This window comes from Oryctolagus cuniculus, chromosome 6 (genome assembly GCF_964237555.1).
Source record: "Oryctolagus cuniculus chromosome 6, mOryCun1.1, whole genome shotgun sequence".
NCBI classification, from domain to species: domain Eukaryota; kingdom Metazoa; phylum Chordata; class Mammalia; order Lagomorpha; family Leporidae; genus Oryctolagus; species Oryctolagus cuniculus.
Genome location: NC_091437.1, coordinates 71,071,427 through 71,091,714, shown reverse-complemented (window position 1 = coordinate 71,091,714; position 20,288 = coordinate 71,071,427). Strand labels below are relative to the sequence as shown.

The 20,288-nt window shown below is 50.6% G+C and overlaps 1 protein-coding gene and 1 long non-coding RNA gene across 51 annotated transcripts in view; one reads left to right on the top strand and one right to left on the bottom strand.

Moving 5' to 3' along the window:
• The window catches only part of LOC138850245 (uncharacterized), a 514,649-nt gene that overhangs the window by 358,653 nt on the left and 135,708 nt on the right, over window positions 1-20,288 (top strand). For 49 of the 50 annotated variants that reach the window (XR_011389934.1, XR_011389944.1, XR_011389950.1 and 46 more), the window contains one exon: window positions 19,013-19,192. The exons of the other annotated variant lie outside the window; for it this stretch is intronic. This is a non-coding gene — a long non-coding RNA (uncharacterized lncRNA). The remainder of the gene's footprint in view (window positions 1-19,012; window positions 19,193-20,288) is intronic. 50 annotated transcript variants of the gene reach the window in all.
• Window positions 1,073-11,137, bottom strand: LOC138850244 (ral-GDS-related protein-like). Its single transcript, XM_070076560.1, has 5 exons — window positions 10,506-11,137; window positions 5,624-9,140; window positions 5,150-5,253; window positions 4,632-4,704; window positions 1,073-3,694 (listed from the first exon to the last, which is right to left on the bottom strand). The coding sequence occupies exons 2-5, from the start codon at window positions 5,675-5,677 to the stop codon at window positions 3,503-3,505; spliced, it is 423 nt and encodes a 140-aa protein (XP_069932661.1). The 5' UTR covers window positions 5,678-9,140; window positions 10,506-11,137; the 3' UTR covers window positions 1,073-3,502.

The following is a 20,288-nucleotide window of genomic DNA, read 5'->3' as shown; positions in this document are numbered from 1 at the left end:
CACCTAACATGGACAAGCTATGGAAGTTGTGCTCTTCTTGGAGAGCTCTAGCTATTCAATGGGCACGTTTTGACTGGGGCTCCTACTCGGTGTTCTCTCTTCCTACCCTGTCCTAGAATCGCAGGCTTCCAGAAGGCAAATCCATATCAGTATAAACTGTACATTTTCGCAGTTTCGGCATACATTGTCCAATGTCTGTTCATTTGTCTAAATAGGAACATGAGATATCTTTCCCATGATCATGGCATATATTTAGAGCACCTGTGGTTTCTGTGGTAGTGTTTTACCATGACCACTAGACCGATCTTTGGTTTTCTTGGCTCAAGTTACTCCTTTAGTACATTATTTGTATTTTAATTGTTTTCAAGATATATTTATTAAAGGCAGAGTGACAGGGAGGCTGGGAGAGTGAGAGAGCAACCTCCAATCTGCAGGTTCCCTCTGCAAATGGCTGCAATGGCTGGGAGTGAGCCGATCGAAAGCCTACAAGTGTGCAGGGGCCAAACCATTTGTGCCAAACCCTACTGCTTTCCCAGGCCATAGCAGAGTACTGGATCAGAAGAGGAGCAGCCAGGACTCGAACAGGCGGCCCCATGGGATGTCGGCACTGTAGGCATCACCTTTCCCTGCTATGCCACAGTGGCAGCCCCTGTGCTTTCATGTTTGAAAGAATTCTGACTCATTGGTTGGAAGGCAGAGACACAGAGGTGTTCCAGCTGCTGGTTCGGTCCCCAAATACTTGAGTCAAGTACAGTGTCTCCAACGCAGCATGTGTCTCCAACCTGCGGGGCAGGGACCCAGGTGTTTGAAATATCACTTCCTGTCTCCCAGGCTGTATGTCTCTCCCTGGCCATTAGCAGGGAGCTGGGTAGGAAGCAGAGCAGCTGGGACTCAAACGGGCACCCATGTGGGATGCCTTTGCTGCAGGTGGATACTTCACCTGAATACATACAAATCTCTGTGTATATATATGTATACATCGATGAAATTTTTGTCAGTGTTGGCTTCCCAAGATTGTGCACTTTTATTATGTGCATTTCCCACTGAATCTCACAGGGAATTCTCTCTAGTGACTAGGGCTGAGTTGTGTTCTTGGGACATTTTGCTGGTCACTGGTGACACACATCATTTGGAAAACACTGTATAGAGGGGACCACCATCTGAGCCTAAAGGACCCTAAGCAGCAAACTCCCAAAGCTCGTGGGAGCAAGTGTAGAAGCAGTGAGAGCGTTGTTCTCGCCAGATACCGATGGATGTATGAATTGCGCTTCAGAAAAGACCCTGAGGGACTCTCTCCACGAGACAGCATGGGGCTCCATGTAGGAGCCTCAGAACTGAAAGAGCACTCATGGTGTGGCATCCTTGCATGGGGAGACACACCCCTCTCGAATCTGCATGAATGTCTTTGTCTGTGGATCTAGAGAATGGTCTCTAATTAGCAGGGCAGGGAAGGGATAAAGAGGAAGAAGGACACTCATGGTCTACCATGTATACTACTTTAATGAAAGGCCTAACCAACTGGTACTAATCATGGTGAACTATATACATAGGAAAATCTAGGAGGAATCCGTGAAATTGGTGATGATGTGACCACCCATCTGAGAGAGGGAGGCCAGTCTCCCAGGCACTGGGTTGTTGCTTGGTCGGCGGGGAACGGAGCGAGTGTCACGGTGCAGTCCCCGAGCCCACAGATGAACTCTGCAGCCCCCGCTCTCTGCCTGCATGGGGGACTCAGTCATGCTGATGTTCTCCAAGGCCTGATGTTCTTGGCCTTGAGGATGAGGTGGACATTCTAGCAGAGGGGCTGGAGTAGGCAGGACAGGTTGTAGCTGCAGGACACAGAAGCAGCCATGAGTGCACTCTTGCTCATCTCAGGCTCCCTCCAGGGCCCGCCCTGCAGCCGCAGTCCTGGAGCCCCGCACTGCCCATGGGTAAGGCCCTCTGCTGACCAAGGAGCCATGGGTAGCCCTCTCCTCAGTGCACAACAGGAGAACCTTCCCCATCTGCCACCCTGGACATCCCGCAATCCCTGCCCAGCACTCACCTCTTAGTGTCACTGAGCCTCTCCATGGATTGGAACCACAGTGCAAACTCTGCGTCGCGCAGCAAAGTATATTGACTGGCTGCCACCTGGAGCCGCTGCATTTCTTGGAGAACTTTTATCTCCTGGGGCAAGAGGGGCAGAGAGGATGCTGACAGGCCTGCACTGGGACTGCTGGAGGGGCACACTGTGGCAGGGGCAGGGGGCTGGCCTCTGGGTCTTTTAGCTAGAGAAGCCTTCCCTGGCCATCCCTTCCAGGCTCCAAGCTGTCTTCTGAGTAGCATACACACAGCCCCTCGCCCAGGAAGGAAGTTCTCCTGGATTCCAGTCCCTTAGCCACAGCCTCCCTAGGGATGCTCTCCTCCTTCTGTGTGTATCCATCCCAGTGGAGAGAGCAGACAGACACGCATGGGCTGGAGCCTGGGCTTTCTGCCCAGGGCATCTCTGACCCCTCCATCCCCTCTGTGCCTGGAAGATAGGGCAGAGCTACTCACCTTTGTCATTTTCAGCATGTTGTTTTTTCCCTGGAAGGCAGAGTCCATCAGAACAGCCCCTGGCCTGTGACTAGCCCCTGGCCCTCCCCTCTGGGTAAGAGGAAGGAAAAGAAGGTGTCCCTGGGGCAGGCTGTTAGCTCTGCAGAAGGGGACATGGTGGCTGAGGCTCAGGGAACTGCTGTCCCCACCATGTCTGATGGCAGGCAGGGAAAGTGAGGCCTGGGAATGGATGGGTGCACTGAGGCATGTGGGTGCTGCCTGACCTCACAGGGGCCCAATTTCTCTCCTTCCCTTGGGTGCCACCCAACTCAGAGGCTGAGCAGGCTCAGCCAAGACCTTGTGCAGCTTTGCAGTCAGGGACTCTGGCTATGCAGCTTCAACCGTTGGGGGACAGGGATGGGCACCTGGTTGCAGGCTCCCGCACTCAGAGGGGATATGCAGGTGAGCCCTCCTCCCTGGGACAGCTTGTGAGGCCTCCGGAGACATGGGCAGCAAGGAGCTGGGGGCTGAGAGCTCAGCCCAGGACCCTCCCCCCAAGCCTCAGGGTCCTGGAGCCTGCCCCACCCATGGCAAGTTCACTCACATCTACGAAGTCCTTCATGGCGATGTCCAGCCTATCCAGATACATGATGAAAGTGCCAAGGAAGGGGACGGCTCCCTGTGCCATGAGGTGGTGGTGGTGGTGAGCAGCTGTTCTCAGGTGCCACCAAGGCCCGGCCCCTGAGATGCACTCCACCCCAGCTGCTGGAGCCCTGGCCACATTCCCCATTGGGAAGCTCCCCGCCCCTAAAGTGCCTTTCCCAATTCTCCCTGCATCCAGCCAACTGCCTCTAGAATCGGACAACCCTGGGAGCCCTGATGGCATGATAACAAGTCAGCTTGTGGGGTGCCAGCCCCAGCTCAGGCCCAAGTCTGCTGGGAGCCCTTCAGCTCAGGCCCTCAGCTCTGGTCTCTCAACTGGGGTCTCTCAGCTACTGTGGTGATGGGCGTGGGCAAACAAGGGAGGCAGAAGGCCCTGCTCCCTTGACATGGGCCCCCAGTGGGAGACAGGAGCCCCTGCCCCCCCCTCCCCAGGCACACTTGCCTTCTTCTGCAGCCGCTGCCGCATCTGTGTTCTCTGGGGGTTCTGCTCCCGGGCGGGCAACCTGCAGATCGCCATCTGCCAGGGTCAGGGTCACGTTCAGGGAGATAGTCCTTTCCTGACCGGCCCACATTTGTGCAAACCACCTTGAGCCCTGCATGTCTGGCTCACTTCCATTGGTATAATGCCCACCCTGCACTCCCCTCCTCCCACAACGTGCTCTGTATGGATTCATGCAGCTCCCACCGGGAAGGTGGCTTTGGGGGATTGACCACACCTCCCTGTGCCTGCTCCTCAGCTGGAGAGGGTGCTGGCCTCCCCTCCCACCTCAGGTCCCCCTTGCGCTAAGGATCCTTTGACTGACCTGTGCCTCAGCGTGTCCCTGAGAGGAAGCCAGGCCCAGCACCCCATACCCTGCCTCCCTGGATGCACATGAGGCTCCCTGTGCAGACTGAGAGACAGGCTCATGCTGCTTGCTTCTCTCCTCGAGAAGACAGAAGTTCTGCTCCCAGGGCAGCCAGTAAGACCCAATGCTTGGCATCCCACTCGACTGCTCAGCCCCTGGCATTCCCAAGCTGTGCAATGTGTGGGGCAGGCTTGGCAGCCCTCCCCATGGAAGGCTGCAACAGAGAACCCTGTAGCAGGCCTGGTTTCCAAAGGACCTCTAGGGCCCCAGCACAGATGGAAGGAAGCCCTTGCTGCCGCATCCACCTCACAGCCTGGGGGAAGCAGGAACAGCATGGGAGCCAGAGACCTGTGGGTGCTCACAGCCCCCTCTGAGAGCCAAGCTGCGCTTGCTGCAGCCCATTCCCATTGCCCTCTGAGCCCGACTGCATCCCACGACCTGTGAACACAGCCCTCTCTTGGCCTGTTGTCCTAGCAGGCACACCCCAGGTTTTCTTTTCAAGCACACTTTCAGTGACACCAAAAGCTCCCCTCTGCCCTGATGCCCTTACAGCCACACCCCTTCCCCTCCTGCCAAGCCCTCACCCCAGTCCCTGAGCCCCCACTTTACCTTCATGGGCACATCTCTGTTGACTTTTTTGTCCTGTGTGCAAAGACGCTGAAATTTCCTGGCACTTTTTCTGCTGTGAGGGGAAAACCAGGAGATATTTGGATGGAATGGTGAGGTGGTGGATCAAACCCCTTTGGTTTAAGAACAAAGATCAGAGGATCCACCCTGCCTGGTAGTATCTTCTGTTTCGATTGTGTGTGTGTATGTGTGTGTGTGTGTGTGTGTGAGTGTTTACAGAGTTGGAGTGCCCAGGCAGGTCCAGTGCTGCGTGGTGCACAGGGGCAAGTATGTAGTTTGGAAGCCACGTGTGCCTGACTAATGGAAATGTCATCCTGAGGCAGAAACCCAGTCCTCATGTCCCAGGGCCGCTGAAAGATGGTGCTCCCCACCCCTGCCCCCGGCAGTCCACGCCTCTCCCTGTGTCCCAGGATACCAGCCTCTGTGAGTCTTGGAGGATTAGTGCTTAGGCCTGAGGGTAGTCCCGGGTCCACCAGGTGCTTTGAGGGATGCACACCCACCTGGAGACTTCTCCCCACGTTGTTTTCAGCTGGCGTACCGGGTGGCTCTGCAGAGCGCAGAGGATGGTGTGGACTGAGCAGTAGTTCCGGAGAGCCAGGCACTCCTAGGGCAGGGAGCGGATGAATGGCAGGTAGGTGGCTTGGAGCCCCACCTGAGCCAGGCTCAGCCAGCTGTGCTGACATCCCCCTCATGCATCAGAGAGTTGGCCAGGGAGCCAGAGCAGGTCAGTGATGGGACCCCCTTGAGCCACGCTCACATGGGCTAGATTGGTTTCAACCCATGTCAGGGGCCTAGGCGGGAAGTGAGCATGTAGTTCTGGGACAAGTGAGTGAGATCAGGCCACCTCGTGGATCCCAAGAGCCCAGGGATTGGGCAGGATCTGTGACCACAGACTGTACACCTGAGAGCTGAGGAAGCAAAGTGGCACGTCCCTGCCGTGCAGAGAGGGAGCCCCTGGGACAGCCTCAGCTTACCTTGGCCACCTTGATCCAGTGTTCCACCACGCGGGCCCTGTCCTCTGCCTTCATGCTGGGGTCCCCCAAGCACGTGGTAGTAACACAATGGGCCACGTGGTGGTAGTGGATGATGACAGCGAGAACAGTAGGGGGCAGCTGCGCATTGACCTCCTTGTTCTGCTGGATCCGGATGGAGCTGTGGCACTGATAGGGGACCACATTCTGGAAGAGCTCCTGGGGGCAAGAGGGTGTCCCATGGGCCCAGCCAGCCTAGCTCGAATGCAGTGAAGCCCAGCCACCCCGGCAAGTGACAGTGCTCGAAGCTGCAGCTCAGGTAGTTTGTCATGCAGCTCCCCAACATGGGAGCAGCTGGGCTATGTGTTCTGCCACTGAGGTCGCCTCGCTCCTGCCAGCCCAGATCCCAACCCTCCCAAGCCTTGAGGAAAGAGACAGAGGTGTGTGCTCCCAGGCATCCCGCCCAGTATCTCATCCTTCTGCTCTCACAGCATCTGCCCTGGAGTCCTTGTCCCTGTGCCAGTGCTGCTCCCTGTGGCAACTCCAACAAGGTGTTTGCTGTTTGATATGGATATGTGTGCTAGGACCCAGGACAGCTGTGGCATCGCAGGCAGATGGGAAGGCAGTGGGTGGACCTGGATGCCCTCCACCTAGGCCCGTCCAGTACCCTGTGGGTCAGATCCAGCCCTACTTTCTGCCAGGCCCATGTCAGTTGATCTGGAGAGTCACTGTGCAGCTGGTGTGGTTTGGGTGCCCTCTCTGCCAGCCATGGGAGAAAGGCAGCCTTGGGAGTGAAGACATTGGTCCAGTCACATAGGTGGTGGGACCTGAAGCCTGAACTGCAGCCAAGCCACTGGATTCTGGTCGGGGCAGCTGTGGGGAGGCTGGTGCCAAAGGGGTGTTCGGGCCTGGCCCTGCCGAGACAAGCCCGCTGCTCACCGCGTCCATCAGTGTGAACTGTTCCGCCAGCAGCTTGGCGGGGAATGTGGTGATGCTAGCCATCTTGCGAGGCTGGTTGTTTGCAGGTCCCGGACATGCGCAGGAGACTTTGGTAGTTGTCTTTGGTGCTGATTCTGCGCATGGTGGCAGCCTCAGTTTTGAAATGGATCCTGTCTCCAGAAGAGGTTCTAGCTCTGTGAGCAGTGGGGAATCTGGCTCTAAAGCCAGTGTTTGGCATGACTGCAGCCTGGCAAATAGAGCAGGAGCTGGGAGAAGAGAAAGGGTCAGCAACATCAAGCACTTTCCAATGGCCTCTCCAAAGCCAGGCGCGATCCCATTGCCTCTAAAGGGGCTCCAGCCCCAAAGCCCACCGAGAGAATCTCGCGGAGTGCAGTGCATCTTACCGACTGCTTCTGCCTGTGTGGGATTTGGGTAGGCCATCCTGACACGCAGAAAGCACGCATGGGTCTGCAGGTCTCCTCTGGGCAAGCGGACCTGCTTGGATCCGACCTTCATCTTGAGAAGCGGGAGATCCGTGCGATCGCAGAATTCGGCCTTGTACTTGGCTTTACACCTTTGAAAACAGAGAGCCATGTTCCTGGGGAAGGAGAGTGGGCAGCAGAGTCAGACTTGACCTTACCCTGCTTGCTGCCCTTCCAGGACTCCCTGTGTGGGGTGGGGCACGGAGCCTGCCGGTGAACTCTAGCTTCTGAAAGACAATGCCATGCTTTGCTGTTTTCCAAGGCGATTTCTTGACTGTGAATCCCAAGAGTTACAGAGAGAGAGGGAGAGACACACACCGGGGCAGAGGTCTTGCATCCACTGCTTGACTCCCCGGATGGGCAGTGGACAGCACTGGGCCAGGCTCATGCGGGGAGTGAGGAGCTCCATCCAGGTCTCCCACATGGGTGGCAGAGGTCCAAATGCTTGGACCATGTTCCCCTGGTTTTCCCAGACCCCCGAGCAGGGTGCTGAATCTGGACTGCAACAACAGGGACACGAACCAACACCCACAAGGGATTCTGGCATTGCCGGCAGTAGCTTTCCTTTGGATGGCTTCCTTCTCATGTTCCTTTCAGTGCCTTCCCATTCATTCCCATGGTTTTCTCAGGTGGAGGCCCCTAGGCTCCGGCTCTGAGCAGACTTGGGAGTAGGTTGCTCCTGGGATGGTGGGTTGGGTTGGGTGGTCAGGGAGGGTAGGCAAAGCTGGAAGCAACTGCCCTGGGCATGGCTATGTGGGTGTTGTCTGTGAGCCCCAACATGCCCGCTCCTCTGCAGAACGTGTCTGCTCCTATCCATAGCACTGCTCTTCAGCACTTCCTTTGCATGTGGTGGGGCCAGAAGTTGGAGTTGCACCTACTGTCTGCCTCTGCCTTGCCTCAGCCCTCATTTTCCTGCCATTCTTTCGAGTGACAGAAGGCCGCATCTGCACCCCAATCTCCCCGCATCTTAGTGGGACATGGGGTTCTCCTTGTGATCAGAGTAGGGGACGTTGCAGCTACTCCCAGAGGAGGTCAGCAAGCCTCAGCTCTGCCGCTGCAGGACAGGACTTGTATAGGATCTCGGCTGTGAGGGTCGGATTCCCCACAACTGTGAGGCCCTTGAATGCTTTGTTCACTGGATTTGTGGCAAGTGTCTGGAAAAGTGCACAAGGGAAGGGCTTCCCATATATGTGTAGAGTGAATGATTCCTTGTAGACCTGCCAGGTCGATGAGGGGTCTGGGCAACTGCTACCAACCCTGAGGGCAGCTGTTCTGTGCATATATCGAGGACAGGAGCAGCTGGAACAAGTAGGAAATGTGGCCGGTACGAAGGCATAGCAGCTTCCAATGCCCCTGCCCACATGTGATGCTGGCAAGCCATATCAGGGTTGGCCAGTTCAAGTCTTGGCTGTTGTCCTTGGTGTCCAGCTCCCTGCTAATGAGCCTGGGGAAGTGCCGGATGATGGCCTAAGTAGTTGGACCCCTGGCACCCCTGAGGGGGCCAGATAGAGCTTCAGGCTCCTCAGCCCGGCTTCCCAGAGCCCTGCTTTTTGCAGCCATTTGGGGAGTGACCCAGCAGATAGAAGGACGCATTCTCTCTTTCTCTCAGTCTAACTCTGCCTGTGAAAGAAAACATTTCTGATTCTTGAAAAAGGGGAAAGCAGGATTGCCATCTGGGAGGTTTTCCAACCATAGAGGCACATGGCCGGTTCCCACCTGAGTAGAGACATTGGTTCGTGAGGGTGCAGAGAAAGGAAATCAAGAAGTGTGACGCAATGTGCCAGTAGCCCTGTCCACAGAGAAAGGCACCCGTTCCATGCCCGCCATGTCTTAAGTCGCTTAGGTCATCTAAAACATGTAAGATTCATCTCTGCATCACCGCAGTGCTGAGAGGCAGCTACCCACCTGTCGAATATCTGGTCTAAGTAATACGGAATGGTGGAGAAGTCGCTGTATGTACACAGGAAGGTGTTGAAGTAGCAGATCCTTTTTCCCAGGGGGCCCGGGACCAGGGCATCCAGCAGCATCTCTTTAGTGTCTGGCTGTAGGGTCCGCATGGCACAGACCTCTGCCAAGTAGAGCATGGACCCATTTCCATACTAGGGAGGACCAGAAAGGACGTGAGTCAGTGGCAGTTCCAGGGAGCACAGGGGAGCAGACACCCGGGTTGGGAGAAAACCCCAGTTGGGGCCAAGAGGCTGAACAGGGACTGAGGGATGAGAAAGTCCTGCGAGGGGGCCAGCAGTGAAAGATGATTCCGTGCCCCTTGGGGGAGCTAGAAATGAGGGCAACTGTGTGATTTGCTTTGCCACCAGACTGCAGAATGGAAACAAGTGGGCGGAGTAGGATATGAAGCCCCAGGGGAGGCTAGATCCTGAAAAGAGCCATAGTCAGAGGTGTCTGCCTGTGGCGTAATGACCACAGGCGTTCTGCCAAGTGACCTGACTTGAGGCATTACAACGACACATGTGTAGAGCCAGTCCCCAGCCAGCCTGGTCCTTGGAGTTTGTCCTCAGCAGGGCATCACTGCCTTTTCAGAGCCGAATTGTGGCCCCCATCCCCAACACACACGTGGGGTTGTTCTGACACCAGAGCACTTGAGTGTGACTGCTGCAGTTGGGCCAGTAGTCCGCAAGGAGGTGATTGACCTTACCCCCAGAAATGGCGTGGGCCCCATCCCATTACCTTGCTGTGCTCATTGGCAGATGCGACAGGGGCACAGAGAAGCCCAGGGGAGCATAGGAAATGAAACTGGGGATGGAGATGGCAATGAGCCCTCCTGAGAAATCACCTTGGCCATGCCCTGACATGCAGCAACCAGAAATGGGAACAAGCGACTCCTGTTGGGAGAGCTGCCCAACCTGGGCTCCTGTGCTTTGAGCAGCCTAGCTGATTGTGCTCCGTGAGAGACAGTGAGTCTGTGTCCTACAGCACCGCTGCCGTGGCAATGCAGCTGAATCCCAGTGCTTCCCAGCAGCCATGCAAGTGAGGCCACAGGGGCAATGTCGTCCCATGGAATAGAACAGGTGGGGGCCAGGCTCCAGTCCTGTGTGGTATCTTCAGCCTTTTGGTTGAACCCTCTGCCCTTTTGTGTGGGAAAACCTTCCTGGTAGGATCACTGAGTCCTAAACCTTGGAGAAGACCTGGAAGGCAGTGGAGCTGACTAAGGACTGCACAGGATTCTTGGATTAGGTGGGCAAACCTTCAGCACCATGGCCACACACGATGCTTGTGTGAACAGGGAGTTTCCCAACACCCAGTTGCCAAGGGGCTGAGATTTCTTTGAGAGTGGGATGGGGGTCAGTCACTGAGTGGGAGATCACGAGGCCAAAAGCCAGGGGCGTTCCTCCCTTCAGGATGTGGTTCTAGGCACACCGTAATCATCTCATGCCCCAACACGTGGGTACTCCTGGGCCGCTCGCTCACTCCACACCAGCATTAGCCACGTTGTTGGCCTGACTCACGTGTCCATTGATGATGCCTGTGGCTTCCTCATGTGTTCTGTCTGTGGACTCGAGTGTGGAGCTCTGCAAAGAGAGTGTGTGGCAGCCCAGACCGGAGGCATCAGTGTCGTGCTTGGCTGTCCCCACAGAGAATAATTCCCCCCATGAGGCATTCTGTTACCCAGGTCGGGAAAGTAAGGGCCTCTGTACCCTTGTGCAGCCAGAGAGGTCTCCAGAAGACAAGAGGAGGTCCCCCAACACCCACTTGCCCAACCAGCTGTCCACAAAATAGGGTATGAACACGCAAGACACAGGAGGCTCCAACACGTGAATCGTGTTGCTGGGCAGCAAGAGCCCCTCTTCTTCTGCCACTGTCATGGTGAAGGGAGGGGCAAAGAAGACCCAGATGGGGTCACAGGTGATCCCCTGCCAGGACGGGCCTGTTCCGCTACCTGTGGCTGCCTCCTGGGCTGTTCTGTTCCCTGGGGTGGCCTTGCAGTAAGAGGCCACAGACACCCCATGTGAGAGCGGAGCCAATGTCTCAAGCGCCGGAAAAGGCCAGAGCCTGGCAACGATTGGCAGCAACGAGAGAACATGGTCTTCTCCTGAACGTCTCCCATCAAGTGAGCTGCTAAGGACTGTTGCTATCAGAGTGTAAGTTCTATCACCAAGGAAGTGAGGTCACATCTTCAAAGTTCCATTCTGTGGAGCCTTTCCCTTAAGAAGATATGCCAAGGCCCCTCTGGGCTGCTGCCACAATATCATCCCCTTAACTGTACACAAGGAGACAAACACAGTGCCATTCCTCAGCTCCCTCAAGAGACTTGAATGTGGACAGGGCCCTAAGCCTGCGGACAGACAGACAGCTGGGTCCCAAACCTCCTTTTCGTATCATTTCCAAACACTCTAGCATGTTCCTTCGGGAAAACCCCTAAGAAACAAGCAAGGTATGGAGACCCATGAAAAGCCAAGGTTAGGGACCCAACAGACTCTAAACTGCATCTTGAGTCATGGATCCTGCCCCTTCGGGAGATGTTGAGGTCACAGCTTAAAGCGCATCTTCCCCGAATACGGGTTCAGTGTCTCTGGCTATGATAGCAGCCATGTCCAAGAACTCCAGGAGAAGGTGAGAGAGCTCACCTGAAAGCCATGCCCCCAAATTGGCATCAGATCTCCCATCTGCAGCATGCAGGGCCCCAGAAACAGGCCACCTTATCGATAGAGCAAAAGACCTCACAGAAAATCACTAGGGCTGGGGGATCAAATACTGGCTAGGAAGCTTCATTGTGACCACAGAGAGTGGCATCCATTTGAAAATAGGTCTGAGCTCATTCAAATTGTCCAGCCTCTTTAGAAGAGTGCAATACTAAGGATGCCTGAGGAAATAGACTCCTTCCAGGTCTGGTTTGCTTGGTGTTTTATGAAAGAATCTCAGAGGACATGGGCGAAATCATTTTCCTCCCTAGGGAGTCAAGTGAGGGACTTGGCATTAGACTTAGCTTGTAATCCCTAGAGTTTTGGGTGAGCTGCTTTCTTTTCCATGTCCTCCAAGCAATAGGAAGAGCCCTAGTCCTCCCTGCTTCAACCGATAAGACTGGGGAATTAAGAAAGTCATGAACGAGGCCAGGAGTCATTTGGGTACATTTGTAAGATTTATTTATTTAATTTCAAGTCAGTGTTACAGGGAGGCAGAAGAAGACAGACAGAGATAGATAGGTAGGTAGGTACGTAGGTAGGTAGGTAGATAGATAGATAGGTAGATAGATAGATAATAGAGTTCTTCCATCCCTTGATTCAGTCCCTAGATGGCCGCAATGATTGGAGCTGTGCCGATGCAATTCCAGCAGCCAGGAGCCTGCTCTGGGTCTCCCAACCGGGTGCCAGAGCCCAAGCATTTGGGCCATCATCCACTGCTTTCCCTGGGCCCAGTAGAGAGCTGGATCAGGAGAGGAGCAGCCGGGACTCAGACCTGCACCCATACGGGATGCCAGCACTGCAGGAGGTGCCTTGACCTATGATGTCGCCATGCCATCCATTGCGCTTTCTGTTTTCAAAGAATTCCTATGTATTTGTTTGAAAGGCAGGGACACAGAGATTTTCCATCTGCTGGTTCAGTCCCCCAAAACTTAAGTCAAATAAAGTGCCTCAGACTCCATTTGGGTCAACAACCTGTGTGGCAGGGACCCAAGGATTTGAATCATCACTGACTGTCTTTCCAGGCTGTACGTCTTTCCCAGGCCATTAGCAGGGAGCTGGATAGGCAGTGGAGCAGCCGGGCCTCAAACTGGTGCCCATATGCGATGCCATTGATGCAGGCGGGCGCTTAACCTACTACACTACAGTGCCAGCCCCTCCTAATGACTTCTTATCTCTCATTTTCTTTTGTGCATCATCTACAGGTATCTACTGACACATTGCAATGGGAATCTATAAACTATTCACACCTATAAACATTTAGTTTAGACTTCCACTTCATCCACATAGAAGCAATGTAGTTCCAAATGACTTGCTACAAAATACACATGAGATCCGTATAGTCATTGCAAGTTCTGTGATTTTACTTTAAATTTCATTCCAAGTTGTAAAAGTGATTTCTATTCCATGGCGGTAGTGAAGATCCTGTATGTGTCTTTTCCTTTTCTCTTACCCTGGGGCGCTTTGCCACTTTTTGGTTGTTCTGTGTTGCTGCCATGTAGTGTCGATTTGCTTCCAGGAGAGGGCAATAGAGCTTCCCTGTCAGGCAGGTCTAATGCTGATGCTGTCCCTTAACTTGTCCATAAGAAGATGTCATTTTGGTTGGAAGTTTATTCCTTCAGTTATGTGAAGATAAGCTTTCACACGCTTCAGGCCTGTAAAGTTTCTTGTGAGAAACCTGATCGTCTTACCGAATTTGTAGATTCTCATGCATCGCTTTTGATAATTCTCTGGGGGAGGATTCAAGACCTAGAATTCTTGAGAAGGAAATCCTGGTCAACTCTGGTAGATGTTCTTCCACTGAAGTCACCAAAGTATCCCTTTCTACCAGTCATGCCTAGAGAGTGATTTTCTACACATCCTGTGCACCCCCAACTTGCGGTGTGCTCTAAAGGTATTGATGGCCTGCTGTGTGTTCAATACCACCTGCTGTACTTTGTTCCTACTTGCTGTGGGGACAGGACATGTCTGGTTCACAGTGGATACTGTGGGGTTTCAGCTGAAGGGGTTTTCGTGTGTTTCACTGGATCAACCTCCCTGTCTCCCTCCTCCCTGCCTGTCTCTCTGGCACTCTGCCTTTCAAACAGTAAAATAATTTGACCAGCCAATCTATAGCAGCAGAGAGGCCCTAGTTCACTGGTGGGTGCAGTCAGAAAAATTTTCCCAAAAGGCTGTATGCAAGTTTATTGAGAGCTTTAGTCCTGCCCACCACCGCCTCAGCAAACATCTAATAGTGAATCACATCACCTGCAAAGCAAGCTCGAAACCCAGTAGTAGCCAGTTTCCAGTCTCCCTTCCCCCAGCAATTGCAACTGCCAATTAGTTCTCGGTCTGTGAGTATGCTCTAGATGTTTCATAGAGCTAGCATTATAAACTATTCTCTGCTGTATCTGGATTCCCTCAACTTGCACCATGGTTTCAAGTTTTGCCTATGCGGTAGCCCGTATCAGTACTTGTATTCTACTTCATGCTGAATTCCATCATACGAGTAGACCATATTGTGTTTATTCATTCATCTACTGATGGACACTGGAGCTGTGGTTGTGTTTTGGCTAGTGTGAATCCTGTGAACTCTTCTGGATAAATATTTTTCAAACTTGTTTCCGGTTCTTTTAGATAGCTCGTTGAGAATGCAACTGCAGGTTCATGGTTATTTGAATAGCCTCGAGGTGGTTTGGAAGGGGTATCTATCTCCTTGCAGACTTGATTTGTGATGGCCAATGACCAATAATAGTGTGTCCTTTCAATATAGCTCTTGTGCTGTTCGTCTTTGGAGAAATGTCTGTCCTTGCCCTTGGCCATTGTTGAAGTGAAGTTGTGGGTGAACATTGTGATGCTGTGCGTTAAGCCAGTTTTGGGAAAGTGACTTCTCTCCTTTTGCTTTGTAGCCAAATGAGAGATGTGCAGTTTCTATTTGCATTGCCCTGCACAGGAGAAAGGTGGCGCTCTTTCCATTGGAAGAAAAGCCACTTGTGTCCCTTTTCCTGTCAACTGTCCTTGTCCTTTGCCCATCTTTCTGTTGGAATGTTGGCCATTTCTCCCTCGTTTCCAAGAACAATGTGTACGTTAGGTTTTCCTAATTTGCTCTCATACAAAGGACTTAGCAGACATCGACTGGAATAAATCATCACTCTTGTGGTGGGCATCTGGTCCAGTGATTAAAGTACCACAAGGGGCATTCATATCCCCTTTTGGAGTCCTTGTTCCTCTGTGCTTCTGATAGAAGAGCCTGCAGATGCACCTGTGAAACAGACTATGCCCCAACGGATGACAAAATGCCACACAATTCCAAGACCCAGATTGAAGTGCTGGCTCCTGGCTTTGGCTTAGTCCAGCCAGCCCTGGCTGTTGCAGGATTTGGGAAGTGAACCAGGGAATGGAAACTACTCTGTCTTTCCCTCGCTGTCACTCTACCTTTCTATACTAAATCAAGAAATATGAAATATGAACCCAGAAATCTTCCAAGGAAATCAGGAAAGATATTAAAAAATAAAAATACAATGAGGGTCATTAGGCTTTGGGTGAGTTTGTTTCCTTCTGTGTTCTAGAAAGAGGACCATCATCTTTAAATGATATCAGCATTTAGTCCACCTCTAAAGAACTGAGCAGACTGTGAATTTTGTCTATTTTAGAGTATTCACTGTAGAATAATGGTTGGCTTTGATGGATTCTTCGTTCAGTTTTCTTGAGATGTGGAAACACACACAACACACACACACACACACACACACATTGACAGACACAAGCAAAGTAACGGAGAGAGAGAGAATCACTATCCACTAATTCACTCTCCAAATACCCACAACGGTCATGGCTGGGCCTTACTGAAACCGGGGATTGAGGTCCCTGTCAAACAGGCTCCATGTGGTGTTCAGCTGATTTGCTCTCTGGCCCTTCTGCCTTCAGCCTTGCACCATGTGACAATGCAATAGTAAGACCTTCATCAGACAAAGCATGCTGATGCCCTGATGTTGGACTTCCCAGGCGCTCTAGGTGTGAGAACTATAAATTTCTGATCTTCACAGATTATCCAGTCTCAGGCATTGAGTGTTAGCAACACAAACACAGAAACCACATATGCCCCTATACTTGTGGAGTTAACTCCCAGAAGTGACAGTGCCAGTGCAAATGGCAGATCTACTGTAGAACTCTATTGCTAGATTCCCCTTTGATAGAGGTTGCATGGTTTCGCATGTTCATTACCACTCCTCGAGGAGTGTCTTCTTATTCCAATATATGCTGCCAAGTACTTGAATTGTAGCCAAATGAGAGATGTGCAGTTTCTATTTGCATTGCCCTGCACAGGAGAAAGGTGGCACTCTTTCCATTGGAAGAAAAGCCACTTGTGTCCCTTTTCCTGTCAACTGTCCTTGTCCTTTGCCCATCTTTCTGTTGGAATGTTGGCCATTTCTCCCTCGTTTCCAAGAACAATGTGTACGTTAGGTTTCTTTCGTTTTGATATACTAGGCAGACCACCTACACTTTCCTAGTTGGTATTTGTTTTTCCTTTATCTTGGTTTGCCATGCATGAATTAAGGTTTGTGTGTGGCTGAATATAACAGCCTTTTCATTTATAACTAACGCATTTTGTTTCCGAGTTGGCAGGGCCTTTGCCACTCTTCCCATCTTAACATTATAAAGGAACAGAGACAGAGAGAGAGGAGAGGAGCTCCCAACTGCTAATTCACTTCCCAGTCCTGCAAGTGCCTTGAGATGTGCCAGACTGCAACTGGGAACTGGCAATTCCACCCAGGTCGCCCGTGTGAATAGCATGGAACTTGTTATAGGAACCATTGTTTCCCCAGAGGTATTTTAGTAAGAAACTGGAGTTAGGCTCCAGAGATGAGTATCAAAACCAGGTACTCTGATATGAGAAATGGGCATCGGAACTCACCATCAAAGCATCTAAGCCATTAGGCTAAATTCCTTCTCAACCCATGTTTCTTTTCTTAAGAGTATCCCTTGACTGTCACACCCTTACTTCCCACTCCACAAAAGCAAGCATCAGCCTTGGATTTGTTGGAAGCGCAGTGCACCCTCTACTACTAGACGAGACAGGAAAATAGACTACTAGATGTCCATAATTTCTTCCCAAGTGGGATCTTCTAGAGAAAAGACGGAAAGAGCGTTGCCCTGGGTGTACAGCAAAGAGCCCCTGTAGACACTGATTTTCTCTACACAGTGCACAGCCAGCCATGGAATCCTGGATTATTTTATTTCCAGTTTTTCCCAGACACCTTTTATGGAAGCTATACCAACTTGATGCATTTCCTAAACACGGCTTTCGGAACATAGTGATTCTCCCACCATACCTAACTTCACAGCAGCCCTCCCACCTTTCTTCCTCCTCTGTCTCCTTTAGGGGCATCTTCTCTGACAGAAGTAGAATTTACCTAGAACTTATTAACAAAACATGACGGGCTGAATACTATACGTATTTGGAAACTTTGGAATGGCATATACTTCTATGAAAAAGAGTGAGCATTTGGAGATGCATTTCACTGAACAATGATGTATTTCCTTTTTGATGTGTTTCTCTATTTGTTGACAAAGAGTAGCTGTACATATTGATGTGGTATAATGTAATATTGCCCTACATGCATACATTTAAATGATCATATTAGGTCATCCGCATCCACCGCTTCCCTATTCAAGGTTTCTTTGTAGTATGTACATTCAGAAGTCTTTCTTCTAGCTTTTGAGAAAAGACTGTATGTTTGGTGAAGTATTATTACCCTACTATGCACTAGAACACCGGCAGGCTTGTTTTTACAACAAACAAGAGATGAAAGTGCTTTTGAATTCAATGAAAGTAAGGCTTTCTGAGATTTGACTTACGTATGTCTATAGTATCTGTTGCGGTGGAGTGAGTTAACTTTGGAGAAGAACCCAAGGGCGGTGTGACTTTTGTGAGCATGAGACATTCTTCTAGCTTATAATCCATCGATGGTGTCATTCACGTGAAAGTGTGGTAGATCTTTGTGACCAAGTGGTACTGTTTACTCGCATACCTCAACTCTTTGAGCAGAGAGGTCCTGCATGGGAAGTCAGTGCACAGTGACCCCTGTTGAGAATTTCAGAATTAGCACATCAGCGAACACCTGAGGATCTTGACCTGAGCTGCCTCAGCTGTGGAAGCCTGTGGAATCCACTGACTCCTTCCATATTTAGACAGGGCCACGGGGAAGAGGAAGTTCTTTTGTGCCTTCTGAATAAAGTGTATCCTTTGTGGATGACCACTTCTTTCTCTTGGGGTCTACCCACAGAAGTGCTTCATGGGGAACCCTGTGTGCCACAGTGTTTTGTCTTCCCATGCCTGACATGCTCTCATAGGTGTTTTAGCCACATCAGTATGTCTTCAGGGTTGATTCTGAGCCAGGGTGTTATTTGAGGTCATTGTCATTCTGGGAGGCTGCTATATGCAATACTTCCCATGTTGGAGCATTCAGTCTGTTTTGATTCTTTCTATTATTATTATTGTTATTATTATTGTTATTATATCTGTGCTCTATTTATTAATATCTAGTATCTATTTTTATAGAAAGCTTTTATTTACTAGATAAATTACATAAGTACAGCTTTCAGATTGTAGCTGTTCTTCCCACCTACCTGCCCTCCCACCCCCAAACCACCCCACCCCCTACTCCCTCTCGCATCCCATTCTTCATGAAGATTCATTTTTTATTATCTTTATATAGAGACCAACTCTATACTCAGTAAAGATTTTCACAGCTTGCACCCACACTGACATGCAAAGTGGAAAGTAATGTTTGAAGGCTAGTTTTACCGTGAATTCTCATAGTACACCACGTTAAGGACAGAGGTCCTACAGGAGGAGCAAGTGCACAGTGACTTCTGTTGTTGATTTAACAATTGACACTCTTATTTATGATGTCAGTGATCAGCCGAGGCTCTTGTGACGAGCTGCTAAGGGTATGGATGCCTCTTGAGTTCACAAACTCTGCCCTTGTTTAGATAAGGCCATCCTTCAAGCGGAATTTCTCTCCAGCATTCAGAGAAAGAAGGTACCTCCTTCTTGGATGGCTCCTTCTTTCCCCTGGGATCTCACTCACGGAGATCTTTCATTTCTACTATCAATTGATAATCTATCTCAGCCAGTTTTCCTTTTTTTCTTGTTGTAACTTGGCCTTAACTCAAAGAATCTTAGGTTGTTCTTCAAACTTGAGGCAAGAGGATTGGACATAAGACATTGCTTTCAGTATTGTCAGAGTTTTGTATCTTTGTGATTGTGGCAAGTAGCATGCTTACAATTTCCTTTAGATAAATGACCACAGTGGCTGACATACTGATGTGTTTTCTTTTTTCATTGTCAGAAACTCTCACTTCGAAGAGTAACAGTGTGTTGACTGACGTAACTTGGAGTTCCAATGGAAGCGATGTGTCAAAGGAAGTGAAGACACACTCTGAATCACATAGGGATAATGGACACGGTTCTAGAATGTAGAGGCTTTGGAACGGGGATATTTTGGGTCTAGAAGATGGGGCCAGTGATGGTAAGTTTCTAATGTTGTCAGAAAGTCAGGTTTTGTTCCATATTGGATTCATTATTGGGTGAAGAATTCATTCTCAAAGTTATTATAGGTTTTGATGTTTTTGTGAGGCTTAGCCTGTGTGCCAAGCCTTTCGAAATGCTTTCTGATGTAATGTTTCTTACAGTAACGACTAAGAGCTAGGACTGGTATTATTGGTAACAACTTGAGTTTGGATGTGTAAACTCTGTTGGGGTTCATTGTTAGATCCCCTTGAGTTCAAAGCCAGTTCTCTGAACTCCTACCGAATGCTACACCCACACTACTGCCTGGCTAACTTGTGGTTATTGGGACAAGACTAGAACAGTGCATGTGTGATGGGAGTGTAACTTTCACCAGTTTTGTTTGCTGTGAGTAGTTTGTGTTGCCTCATGGTTTAGACAGTTGAAAATAGGGTTTCTCAGTCTTGGCACTGTTATCGCTTGGGTCCAGATACCTCTGTCGTGAGGAGGAGGACGTTCCTGTGTGTTGCAGAAAGTTTTAGAGTTTCTCCAACATCTCCCCAGTACATTACAGTGACAGCATCAGTCCCCGTGGACACTCCCAAAGAGGTCTTCTGAGGTGAGGCATCCCCTGAAGGACACACCCCAGTTGATAGACACAGACAAGAATTGTAGAAATCATGTACTTTTCCAAATCTTAAAAGAGATAGCTTAACTAGACTATTTAGACATCTTAATGCACTCAAAGTAAGCTGGTAACTTTTCATCCTCACCGTTCCTATTAGCGACTTACGCTTAATATGAACAAGTTAGGTTTGTAGAGACAGCCTCTCTAAAAGATGGCCAATATTCTTTTTGCTTTTGCACTTGGCTGAGTTATTTCCTTTGATATCTGCTGGGTCTTCTGAGCTGAAAATATCCTCCTTTTACAAGGACATTTGGGACTGAGGGCATTCCCTGTTTAGTGGTAAGGACAATCACCTTAATGATGTGAAGTGAAAAAGATCATGGTTTGTACGAAAGGAGGTAAATACAACATGCACAGTTAGCTAGTTACTTGCACAGGCAATGGAGACTCGGCAAGGGTATCCAAGAGCTAACAAATGTGGTTAAGTTTG